This window comes from Balaenoptera borealis, assembly GCF_965194805.1.
Source record: "Balaenoptera borealis genome assembly, chromosome: 14".
In the NCBI taxonomy this organism is placed as follows: domain Eukaryota; kingdom Metazoa; phylum Chordata; class Mammalia; order Artiodactyla; family Balaenopteridae; genus Balaenoptera; species Balaenoptera borealis.
In genome coordinates this window covers 7602526-7616460 of record NC_138875.1, presented here as the reverse complement: position 1 = coordinate 7616460, position 13935 = coordinate 7602526, and the positions used below count along the sequence as shown (strand labels likewise).

At 33.6% G+C, this 13935-nt stretch overlaps 1 protein-coding gene across 7 annotated transcripts in view; it reads left to right on the top strand.

Annotated features, from left to right (window-relative positions):
• Positions 1–13935, top strand: part of DOK6 (docking protein 6) — a 396998-nt gene that overhangs the window by 135150 nt on the left and 247913 nt on the right. For all 7 annotated transcript variants that reach the window (XM_082355309.1, XM_082355307.1, XM_082355311.1 and 4 more), the window contains exon 2: positions 1965–2072. In XM_082355309.1, coding sequence (XP_082211435.1) covers positions 1965–2072 — 108 coding nt within the window. The remainder of the gene's footprint in view (positions 1–1964; positions 2073–13935) is intronic.

The window sequence follows — 13935 nt, the reverse complement described above, 5'->3', positions numbered from 1 at the left end:
GAAAGGATGCTCAACATCACTAATCATTAGAGAAATGCAAATGAAAACCACAATAAGGTATCACCTCACAGCAGTCAGAATGGCCATCATCAAAAAATCTACAAACAATAAATGCTGGAGAAGGAGTGGAGAAAAGGGAACCCCCTTGCACTGTTGGTGGGAATGTAAATTGATACAGCCACTATGGTGAAGAGTATGGAGGTTCCTTTAAAAACTAAAAATAGAACTACCATACGACTCAGCAATCCCACTACTGGGCATATTGCCTGAGAAAACCATAATTCAAAAAGAGTCATGTACTGCAATGTTCATTGCAGTTGTATTTACAGTAGGTAGTTCATGGAAGCAACCTAAGTGTCCATCAACAGATGAATGGATAAAGAAGATGTGGCACGTATATACAATGGAATATTACTCAGCCATATAAAGAAATGAAATTGAGTTATTTGTAGTGAGGTGGATGGACCTAGAGACTGTAATACAGAGTGAAGTAAGTCAGAAAGAGAAAAATAAATACCGTATGCTAACACATATATATGGAATCTAAAGGAAAAAAAATGGTCTGAAGGACCTAGGAGCAGGACAGGAATAAAGATGCAGATGTAGGGAATGGACTTGACACGGGGAGGGGGACGGGTAAGCTGGAACGAAGTGAGAGAGTGGCATGGACTTATATATACTACCAAATGTAAAATAGATAGCTAGTGGGAAGCAGCCGCATAGCACAGGGAGATCAGCTCCGTGCTTTGTGACCATCTAGAGGGGTGGGATAGGGAGGGTGGGAGGGTGACCCATGAGGGAGGAGATGTGGGGATGTATGTATATGTATAGCTGATTCACTTTTTTATAAAGCAGAAACTAACAGACCATTGTAAAGTAATTTTACTCCAATAAAGATGTTTAAAAATAAATAAATACATTTTTAAAATTAAAAAATAAACATAAAAAAAAGAAATAGAACAGAAATACAGTGATCTTAGTTTCTGGCTATAGAGAATGTAAACTCCAGCAAAAATATGCATTTCTATAAAAGTTTGAAATATTAAATTTGCATTTCTAGACCTCTTTAGTTATTGAAAAAAAGTCTCATTTTATTGATTTGACCTAAACATACCTGTGGAGGGAGGCTGATAAGGTGGGCATCAGGTGACAGTGTAAGAGCCAACATGAATTAGTCCTGTAAAATCAGGCAGAGTCCAGAAAGAAGGGCCTGTGTTTGTGTAATATATAGCCCTGCTTTTTTTTTAAACAAAGCTGAAGACATGTGTGTTCAGACAGATGTGTGTTCAAATCCTGACACTCTTACTGTCTTACTATCTTTATCCTAAAATGAAGACAACCTACCTCATATAGTAGGTCTGAGGATTAAATGTGTCTATAAATTTTAAAATGTATTGCACATAATAAGCGTTTAGTAAATAGTAGTTGCTATAAAAGCATACAAGGGTGTGACAGATGTGTCCATTATGAAAACATATCTGTTTCATTTTCTAAAGTAGTATATGAGCATTTTTTATAATTAACACTGTAAGTGAGTTTTTAAATGTGATGTTTTTCCAAAGATAGAATATTGAACATTATGAAAGTGCTTAATCTTAGTAAATTGTTACTTCATTATCATGGAAAACAGAATTGTTTGTCACCAGGATGGTGAGAATAAATATTTTGTATGATGTTGATACCCAGATGATTTAGTTAGATTAAAGAGGATTGAAGCCAGTGCACTGAAAATGTCATAACATAAAATCTTTTCATATAAAATTTATTTTTATATTTAATATTGTTTTTAAAATTTGCTATAATTTTAAAGAATAACATGCCTCTGACTTCCCAAATTTTTTCTCTCTGTAAGATAAGTGCATGTAAAACAATTTATTCCCCCTGGATTAGTTGAATAGATAAATCCCTGATGCTACTAAACTCATGTACAAAAGACATAATGGGATTCCTTTATTTACTTTCAGATTTTCAGACGTTGCTGGTTGGTTTTTAAGAAGGCGTCTAGTAAAGGACCCAGAAGGCTAGAAAAATTTCCAGATGAAAAGGCAGCATATTTCAGAAACTTTCATAAGGTAAGTCACGGTCTTTGGAATCTCTGGGGAATAACTGTACCTTTGGCAACAACTGTGGAGACATTTCTTTTGATAGATGAAATCTGCAGAGGCAAAAATGCATGGCCAGGCTAAAATGTCCCTGCACTGATAAAATGCAAAAGTTGTTTTTCTCCTTTATTTTAATCATCTGCTATAAATGCCAGTGGTACCTCTGCAAAATGAAAGACTCATTTTTATTGCTACTTTGCAAAATGAGATGACTCATAACTCAACCAGATCATTTCTCAAGGTGCTGAGTAGGCATTTTCCCTCTTTTCAGGTTAATTGTGCATTTTTACTTTGATTTAAACCATGGGCAATGTTTAGGAGATAAAACTTTTGAGGATGGTGTTAGCAGTGTTAATGACACTGTTAATGTACAAAGCATTTGCTCTTTACAGCTTAGCAAGAACGATCATTGTGTATGCTGATGTGTAGAGATGTGACATAAATCCTATGAATGAAATATCAATTTCCTAAGAATTAAAAGTATGTAAGAAATTGCCCTAGAATGATGCTAAATATGCTGCTGAAAGTTATCTTTGGTGATAATGTCAAAAAAGAGTTAAGTATTCGATAGTAATGTGGAGGATTCATGATGAGAATGCAGAATTGTGAAACAGCATTGCTTTTTTGATAGAATGGCCACAACCTCAGGAAAGACTCGAATTCCTCACTGGTGGTAACATAGAGTAAGTTACCCTGAATAATGTAATGAGTCTGTGGAATTTATTTTATGTGATGTATAGTGCTAATTTCTTCTTTTATTAAAAATAAAGTGCTTGCCAGGGATGAGAGGGGGGTGGGAGGGATAAATAGGCATAGGACCAAGGATTTTTAGGACAGTGAAACTACCTTTTATGATACTATAATGGTAGATGTATGTCATTATAAATCTGTCCAAAGCCATAGAATGTACAACACCAAGAGTGAACCTTACTGTAAAATAAGGACTTTGAGTGATTATGTTGTATCAAAGTAGATTCATGAGTCATAACAAATGTACCATCTGGTGGGGATGTTGATAATGGGGGAGGCTATGCATTTTTGAGGGCAGGTTGCATAAGGGAAAGCTCTGTACTTTCTGCTCAATATTGCTGTGAACATAAAACTGCTCTACAAAGTAAAGTCTATTAAAAATAGATTATTCAGCAGTAATGTGCTAACCAATCCTATTAACACAAATAACTAGCAATCTTTTGTATTAGATTTGAACCTATATCATAAGGCTTAATATGTGAATTTCTTTAACTCTCTATGAGGTATACTATATATTAATATAGATTTACTAATAGAGAATCCAAGTTCAAGTTCCTGCCCAGCCACTTACAAGCTCATAGGAGTTTGGTTTTCTCATGAGGACATGGATTTTAAAATTGTAATATTACATGTCTCTTTTGAAGACTATGCAAGATAGAGTATCAAATAACAACCAACACAGTGATGCAGGTTCTAACTATATGAACAATTATTTGCAGCCTGAAGTCATATTGATATTTTGTATGATGATGATGACCATGGCAATAATTTTAAGCCTGACTTAATGACAAACTGCCAGGTCGTGAAATGTAAGTCTGTAACATTTAGTTTTTTAGTAAAATTTTGGAAAACTGAGCATAGTATATATTCTGTGGATTCCTGGTCAGAACGCCTGCCTGCTGGTCAATGCTGTACCCTGGCCGGACGCTCTCTAGCCAGCGCGCCTAGAGTCCATATACTCATGATTCAGCCATCTTTTACTTGAAAAATGGCAACATTATAAGCAGTATTATAACCACCTATAAGGGTTAATAATTTAGACAAAGATAAGTGTAAGCTGTCTGCTTTATACGATGCACTGGGCTCCTCCCTGGGAGCACGAGGAGATGCACGAGGCACAGTCCTTGCCCTGAAGGAGCTTGTATTCCAGAGGAAAAGACACACATATGCAGATAATTTTGATTCAGTTTGAACAAGTCTTAATAAACTGAAAAGGGTCATAAAGAGTGTGTTCTCTGACCATAAATTATTTAAATTAGAAATCAATGTTATCTAGTAAACGCTAAATATATTTGGTAATTAACATATTCTAAGGGGTAATAATTCCAAGGCAATGTAGTAGTCACCGAGGCTATTAGCAGATATTCTAAACTCAAAGATAATAAAAACACAAATATCAGCATGCGTGGAATATAGCTATACCAGTGAGTATAGGGAAATGTATAGCTATAAGTTCTTATATTAGAAAGAAACAATAAATGTAGGAGAAAATATCAATGAAACAGAAACCAAAATAACAATCAGGAAATTTTGTAGAGTCAATAGCTGTTTCTTTTACAAAAAAATCATTCACTTGATAAACTCTTAACTGAATTTATCAGGAAAAAAAAGATTAAAAAAAATTAAAGACTGGGAAGAGTAGAGGGGTTATCACTACAAATTCTACTTGACAACTTAAATGAAATAGACAAACTCCTTGAAAGACACAAACTACCCAGTCTTATTCAATAGCTCAAGGCCTAATAAAAACTTTGAACTTATAGTTCAAAACTTTCCCACCAAGAAAACTTCAGGTCCATATCATTTCACTTGTTAATACTACAACATATTTAAAGGGAAAAAATTAATCCACATAAATACTTAAGGAAAATATAAAAAGGAGGAAACCCTTTCCAACTCACTTTATCAGACTGATATTATCTGAAAACCAAAACTAGACAAAAACACTAGGGGAAAGTGACTGATCAATATCCCTACAAATCAGAACATTTAAACAAAATATTAGCAAATCTAATTCAACAATATGTTAAAATGATAACATATGATCAAGTAAGATTTACGGTAGAAATGCAAGGTTGTTTTAACATTTGAAAATCGACCAATGTAATAATGTAGAATTAAAGAGAAAATATATCGTGGGATCCTTTAAATGTATACAGAAAGACATTTCTGTATGCATGTAAAGACAAAATTCAACATCCATTTATGATTTAAAACTCTCAGAAAATTAAGGACAGAATGAACTTCCTTAATCAGAAAAAAAGCGTCTAACAAATACCTACAGAAAAGAAAAAGAAAACTGTTTCTATGCTCAATGACATAATCGTTTGTTGAAAATGCATGATCATCTTCAAAACAAATACCAGAACTAATGAATGAATTTAGTGAATGACATTTTATGATCATTTGCATTTTTAAATAGTAGCAGTTAACCCTTGATAAATTAATTTTTTAAAAAAGAACTCAGTTTACAGTAGTGCCAACAAATAATTATAAAGCACATGTGCAATCTCTACACTGAAAACTATGGAACATAGCTGAGAGAATTAAAGAGGACCCAAATAAATGTCAAGAAATAAAATATTCTTAGATTGATACCAATTCAATATTGTTAGGATGTCAATTCTTCCTAAATCGATATATAACATAATTCTTATCAAAATTCCAGGAATATTTTCTTGTAGGTATTGACAAGCTAATTCTATATGGATATTTGCATAACCTATATTAGCCAATGCAATTTTAATAAAGAAGAACAAAATTGGAAATTTATAAGATTTCAAGACTTACTATAAAGTGACAAAAATCATGATATTATGATTTTAGCAAAAGGATATTTATATAGATCAATGGAAGGGAATAAAGAGGTCAGAAATGAACCCAAACATATATGGTCAGTTGCATTTTGACAAAGGTATGAAGACAAGTCAATAGGTAAAGAAATTTTTCCAACTAATGGTACTGGAACAACTAGATGTCTCTATGTAAATAAATGAACATTGATCTTACATCACATTATACACATAATAAACTCAGAGCAGATCATTGGTCTAAATTTAAATGCCAAAACTATAAAACTCCCTGTAGTAAGTATAGAAGAAAACCTTTTCCACTTTGTAAGAAACAAATATTTCTCAGCACACAAAAAGTATAAACCATAAGAAAAAATTGGTAAATTGAGCTATATTGAAATTTAAAACTTTTTCTCTTCAAGTGATCTAACTAACAAAATAAAAAGGCAAGTAAGTCTGGGAAAAAAACATGCAAACATTTCTCTGACCAGAAACACATATCCAGAATACTTAAAGAATTCTTAGAACTCAATAATAGGATAGAAACCCAGTATTTTAGAATGAACAAAAGATGTGAACAGATATTTTCCAAAATAAGATATATGAACAGCAAACAAGAACATGAAAAGATGCTCAACATCATCAGTGATCTGCAAAATTTAAATTCAAAATAACACTATCCATCCATTAGAATGGCTAAAATTATAAAGATTGAAACTAACCAGAGTTGTAGAACTCATACATTGCTGATGGACATGTAAAATTTTATAAGCACTTTGTAAAACAGTTGGCAGTTTCTTTAAAAGAGTAAACATACATCTGTCCAGCCATTCCACTTCTAGAAATTTACCCCCTTCCCTGCAAATGAATAGCCATGTCCAAATAAATATATGTACGAAAATGTTCATAGTAGCTTTATTCAAAATAGCCTGAAAGTGGAAACAACCCAAACAGGAGAATGAATAAAACTGATTGTGGTACATCCGTCAATGGAAAACCACTGAATGATTGAAAGGAAAGACCTACTGATACACATAATAACAGATGAATCTCAGAATCATTATGCTGACTGAAAGACAAAAGACCCAAAATAATACATATTGTATGATTTCACCCTTGTATTTGTAGTAACAAAATTCTTATTTATAGAAAAAAAATCATATCCTTGGTTGCCTATTTTGAAGGAGGAATAGATGGAAGGTTGGACTGCAAAAGGACCTAAGGCGTTTAGGGGGGTGATGGAAGTCGTCTTTATTCTTATTGTGGTGGTGGTTTAAAAGGTACTTTCAATGGTCAAAATTCATTCAGTTGTTCACATTAAATGGTGGTAACTTACTGTGTATAAATCATTCTTCAATAAAGTTAACAAGGAAAAAGATCATCCTGGAAAACAGACTGTTGAGAAAGATCAAGAATCTTAACCCCTTTTGAGTCTATGTGGTGACAACATTTACAATCTACTGTCTTAGCAACTTTCAAGTATATAATACAGCACTGTTAACTGTAATCACCATGCTGTACATTAGCTCCTCAGAACTTATTCATCTTACCCTTTGACCAATGATGATGGAGGTATTAACTAACCTTATTGTGGTAATCATTTCACAATATATGTGTATCCAAACATTATGTTGTACACCTTAAATCTACACAATGTTATGGGTCAATGACATGGCAGTAATAAAGTTGGAATAAAAAAGAATCTTAACCACATTACACAGTGGGTAAGATTGTAGGCTCTGGAATCCAGCTTCCCTATTTAACAGCTGTGTGAAATTGCATAAGTTATTTAACCTCTATGTACCTAATTTTTCTCCTCTGACAGATTAAGATTTTAATAGTGCCTACCACAGAGAGCTGTTGTAAGGAATGAATGGTACTATAGACATACAATGAGATTAAATATAATTAGTTGTTATTAAAAAAGGAAAATTTATAGCTAAGCATATAACTACTTACTTGGTGTATGGTTAGTTTAGAAAATGTTAGGCGTTATTCATCTAGCCTAGATGTGGTGGTAACTCCAATGAATGTGTTAGTATTGAAGTTGGAGGTCAAAGGACACATTTTGGATATAGTTTGTGAAAATGGACAGGATGTACCTGTGGATTAAATGTTGAGTGTAAGTGAAAGGTAGGACTCATGGACTTGAGCAACAGAGATAAGGATGGCGCAGTTCGTGAAGATGGGAAAGACGGAAGAGCAGGCTTTGAGTAAAAATCACAAGGTTTCACTTAGCATATGTTAAATTTGAAATGTCTATTAGGCATTCAAACTAAAATGTCAAGTAGTCAATTAGATAAACAAATGTGGGCTGGGGTGGGGGAAATGTCACTGATAAAGTTATTTATCTGACTGTCATTGGCATATTGATAGCACTTTATTCTGTAGCACTGGATAAAATGTCCTTGGGAAAGAATGAGGAAAAAGGAGATAACACTCCAACACTTAGAGGATTAGCAGAGCTGGAGGAGCCAGAACAGAAATCTGAGAACAGCAGGAAGTAAGATGAGAAAAATAACATTAAGGGTAAACCATTGGAAACTAAGAGAAAACTGTGCTAAAAAATGTGAACAAATGGTCATCTGTGTCTAGTTTGAGATATTGAGAAAGGTGACAGAAAAGGGACCACTGGCTTGACAGCATAGAGTTCTTTGGTGGCTTTGCCAAGAGCTATTTCAGTGAAACATGGGGACTTATTTCACCTGGAGTAGCTTACACGAGATTGAGGGGTAAGGAACGGATAGCTACTCAGGCAATTTTTTTCAAGACGTTTCGCTGTAAAATTGAGCCAATATATAGAGCAGATATGTTTTTTAAATACAACATGTATTGTAACACACCTATATGCCAATGGGAACAATCTAGTAGACAGAAACTGTGATGATTAGAAGGTTCTTGTGTATAATGATAGGGTTTGGTCTTTAACAGAACCAGAGAGCATTCATTTTAACAAAAAAAGAAGGAAAAGAATGACTGCAGATATAAGTAGGTTAAATAAAAATTAATGTTAGAAAACTATGACTAACACTTTCAAAACATACACACTTTATGTGTGTAAGCTCTCTCTCCAGTCTGTGAAAATTAAGTCACGAAAGATCCTGTGCAGTGCAGTGAGAATATGAATAGTTCATCTTTTAATAAATAACTAAACAGATATCACTGACTGTAACTTGAAACTTCCTAAAGCACTTTAATAACTAGATTCAGTGTGTGTGACAGCTAAAATTTACTTTTCTCATGGCAATGTTTTGGAGATTAAAGGTTTTTATTTTTACAACTTATTATTCCCAGCAGTTGGGAGGCTAATTCTGTTTCCTAGTGATTTAAATTTCCTTTCAGGAATTTTATCTTATTTTTTTCCTCAGTGATTGTGAACTAAAAAACCATGAAGTTAGACCAGTTCTGATATGGAAGAATAATTTGGTCATGATTCATCAGTAATAAGAAATCTTAACGGTTGTTTTCAAGAAAATATGTAAATGGTTTCTTCTCTTATTTTGATACTATTTTAGCAAGTTTTGCCTAATGCTTCACTGGCTGTCTTATTATAGGCTTTGGGTAAAAATAAATCACACGCTTTTACTTTGTATATGTTAAATTTGAAATGTCTCTTCGGCATTCAGACCGAAATATTTGTGTCAACCTCACTATTTTTCTTCTTAACTAGCTCTATGACACTGATTTTTGCTTCTTTATTTTCTTAGAATGTACAGCTAGCATTATTCAAATTCTCTTTTATCATCTCTTCTATTATTCAATACTGCCACTCTTTATCACTCACACATGATAAAGTTCTACCTAGGCATCAAAATTATATTACCATTGGGCAACTCTGATGTTGCTCAAATTAAAGCAAAAACTTTCCATGTAAATATTTGCTTTCACTGGGTGACATAAGTAACATACAGGTGCATCTTGCCTCTGAGAGTAATTTCTACTATGCTACAAAGGAAAAGAGCCCTGCCCTGAATATTGGGAAATGACTGTCAAACTCAATTCAAGAAGACAGAGAAAATACTATTTTAATATAATAATATAATATAATACAATATATAGTTTTGTGAAACTATGATATCTAGTGACTAGATAGACACTGAGGCTCAGAAGATGAAGAGATGAGATACCTTTCTTATTTTTCCAATAGTGACAGTAATTGCCCTACTCCTCCAAGACTGTTATGAGGTGTAAATAAGATACTACATGTGAACTCTTAAAAGACTGTTTAGAGCAGTCAAAAAATGTTAAGAGTTATTATCATTATTGTTTTAAGATTTTACAATACAAGAAAGCTAGGTTATAAATAGCTAACTACAATGAAATATGATGAAGTGCAGTAATAAAAGTAAAAGGGAACACTTGTCTACCTTTGGAAATCAGGACTTTCCAAAGGGCTTCTTAAGATTACTCTGTTTTGACAAAACAAAATAATGGAGAGGGATGCATTCTATGAGGAAGAAAAAGGGTGATTACAAGTACTGAAGTTACACTGCATGGTGAGTTGAAGAAAATTTGAGGAATCTAGTGTTGGCAAACTCTGAAAGGAGGGCTGTAGTGGTGGACAATAAGCACAAAGGAAGTGGGTGAGGCAAGTGAAGGGTCATAAATACCTTCCTCATGAGTTTAACCTCTATCCTGTAAGCAATAGAGCAGTTGTGAAGGGTTTTAAATGGTTTTTCATATCTTCAAATATGTATTCAGAAAAGAATAATTTGCATGACATCACATCAAATGGATGGCATAATAGACTATATACAGAAAAACAATATAATTAAATATTATAGTATAATTATTTCCACTTCCCCATAATAGACAACAGAGTCCTAAATGGAGAAGGGTAAAGTGAATGGAGAGGAGATAGATTTGGGTGATATTTTCTAGGTACAGTCAAGTAGAATTAAGAAGACTTAGTAACTGATTGGATATGGGGGAAATGGAAGAGAGAGGAATAAGACTTGATATCTTTTCAGGACTGTGTGAGGGATGAATGGTCATGCTGTTCATCGAGACTGGGTGAAAAAAAGGTGATTCTTGGCATGTTAGATTTTGAAGTATTTATATGTGGTATATTCACATATATATTTCATTAAACAATTAGAAGTACAGCCAGTTTGTAGTGAAACTGCCCAGGAAATCCACTGAACAGAATTAATGTGAAGGTGGATGTATGTCAACACTTCTCTGTCAAAGCATGATCAGTGTAAAATAAAACCGTCTTCTATAAAAGACACTGACCTTAGTTCCAGCCTTATGGTGACATCCAAGATATTTCACACGTATTTCAATTATAAATTTATTGAGAGTTACAAATCAAAAAGTTGATACTTGACTGAAAAAAACACTAGCTAATTCAAGGAATGATAGAAAATTATGAAAAGTCCCATTTAAATGAGGAAATGCTAGTAGAATAAACATGAAAATCCTAACCAGTAAAATTTATAAAATGTATAGTAATTATCAAGACTCTTTAAATATACTCCTAGCTGAAAAATGTAATAATTCTAAAGAGATAATTGTTAATCTTACCATAAAGTTATTAAGAATACTGACATTTGCAAAGAGTTTGAAGAAGAGAGAAGACAGAACTTTGGACTGTGTGAGTCCTGCTCTTCTCTGGGGCTGCCCCTTCCTATGACAGGGTGGGTGGGTGTAGGTAGTGTCCAGAAGGCCACCCCAGGGGTCAGATGGGGTTAATTTGTCCAAGGCCTGGACAACCAACCATCAAGGCAATAAAAACTATCACAGATGTTCATGACATTTTTATCCTGAAATATACTTTCACTTCTTCAAAATCAAAGACTGAACTATCACTTCCCATGGCTTTTTCCATTCACAGAATTATGAATCCTTTTTTTCAGATGTGAACATGGCAAAGCTCTAAATTTCTCATAGTTCCCTCTGATGATCAGGTCAATAAAGAAAGATCTCTTTATGAAAAAGGCTGGCATATTTAAAATCTTTGTTTTCCCTTGAACAATTAATGCTCAGTCCAAATATTGGATCTCTAGAATTGGAAAAAAAATACTTCATTTTCAAGATGGCTTAAAGAAGTAGACCATTATGGATTTCCCAAATTGTTCTATTTGTTAATGTTTAAACACTTTAAACTTCTGATTAGTCAGTTATTTTGATATGCCCTAAAGTCTGCTGTAGTGCTCAATAGCAATAAATTAAAATAATCAATCAAATGAACAAAATGTTTCCAACCTAAGTGAGGGACTTCTGCAAAATAATCTAAGGATACAATTATTTTTTTTTACCAACTTTAACTTAATGTTATACTCTATCTGAAACATACATATTATAAAGCTTATGAGTATTACTGGTCTCATTTAGACATTTGATATGTTTACTGTGAGAGAGATCTTGCTACATAAATCAATTTTTTATATGAAACTGCTATAAAATGGTATATACTTTTTTTTTTACTCCTCGGTAGAAAGAAATTTGAAATTCAAATCACTAGCTGCTGAAGGAAGTTATTAAAAATGCATTAGGGTTGAAAAATGTAGCTGTATATAATTGTCATAACAGATATTCAAAACAAATTTATCCTCAATGAAAACTGAACTAAAGCAATTTACATAGAATCAGCTAATAAATTTTCCTTAATTTTCTAAGCAGATGAAAAAAAACAGTTTATAGAAATTTTAATAAAGTAAATATGAGTGCTGTCTGTAGTGAGGAAAATAGAAATAAAATCCCTTAGAAGGATGAATGAAGATAGTGCTATGTGAAGTTCCCGTTCTACTCGATGCCAGAAAAGCAATGCCCGTATTGAGACCAGTCTTATTTCTAAATTCCCTATAACCTGACATTAAAAACATTGTTTTATTCTGTTTTACTCCTATTTGGAGTTGTCAGTATTTATCTATATGTAAAGTAAACATCTGAGAGAATTTGGGAAAAGATGAAGGCGTCCTTATGAAAAACAGCCACCTATAAATATAGCATGTCCTTAAAGCTAGAAGCAAAAGCATCGGTAAGTGTAGAAACAGCACATGTGTACAGTGTGGTATCTTGAACATTTTCACTTTGATTCCATGAAGAAATGGCTAAATGCTTGGAAGAGCACACACTTGGTGCAATGTGAAGAGTGATCATAGGCTTGGTTTCCCCTGAAATACCCACCAGAAGTTCCCAGAGTGATCATCATTTATTTGGGTTAAGGCATCTTATCCATTTGTGAATTTATTCATTCATTCATTTATCTAGCTGTAATCTCTTAGTTTGAAGACGTTTCAGTTTCTTGAACAGAAGCTCCTATGGACACACACGTTGGTTCCTGTGACAGTCACAATTAATCCATGATCATTGGTTAATTGTCTCATAATATCTGAGCACTAGTGTTAGTCACTCAGGGAAGACTCATAGAAATGGAATATGAAAAGTTGGTTTTACGTAGGATAAGATGAAGGGGAGAAATGCCCAAGGCTGGATGCACCTTCACTGACAGAGATGGATGGGCTGTGGATGGACAGCTCTCAGAGATCAGCAGGAGAGACCCTGGGTTAAGACCTTTGGTTGGAGGGGATTTGTGGAGCTGTGATCTCAAAATAATAGGGAACTCCCAGAGTTAGACTTGATGTTTGTAATACTTGAGTCAAGGTCAGTTGAAATTTTGCAACATCTAAGATATCTCCAATAAGAATCATTCTGTGTGGCTTAAGAAAGCCATGGAAAAGCAATCACTCAGCAATCAGGACTTGTTTATAACCTATTGCTCTATGACAGATATCTGTTCACTGAGAAATATGGAATCAGACTCTTAGAAAATATCTGTATGATTAATCTGGGCTTGACTTAAAGTACGCAGCAATATGATTTATGTTAGGAAAATTATTGTCTTTATTCACTTTTTAAAACTACTCACTTGTGTGTGTAGGAGGCAATCGTCTGCAGTGGTGCTACATCAGGAAGACATAGTATGCTTTAAACAACGTCTTTCTCTCACTTTCCTGTCTGTAAAATGCAAAATGCTCAGAAAGTGAGATGACAGCTTCATGTAAGACGATGTGAAACGTGAAACAGTTATGGTTGTGCAAGTCATTTCAGCCTCAGATTTTGCATCTTTGAAACCAGGGACATAATTCATACCAACTTTAGAAAAATTTTGAGACCAATTTGCATGATAAAGTAACTTGTAATTTCAAACAAGCCATTTTCCGTGGTAAATCAGATAGTAAATTTGAGAAAGAATATTCAACAGCACAATTTTGTTATGACATTATTTCCATGATTTCTGAAGCATTTTTACATTTATCTAATGGATTTAGATCCAGTGCCCTTAA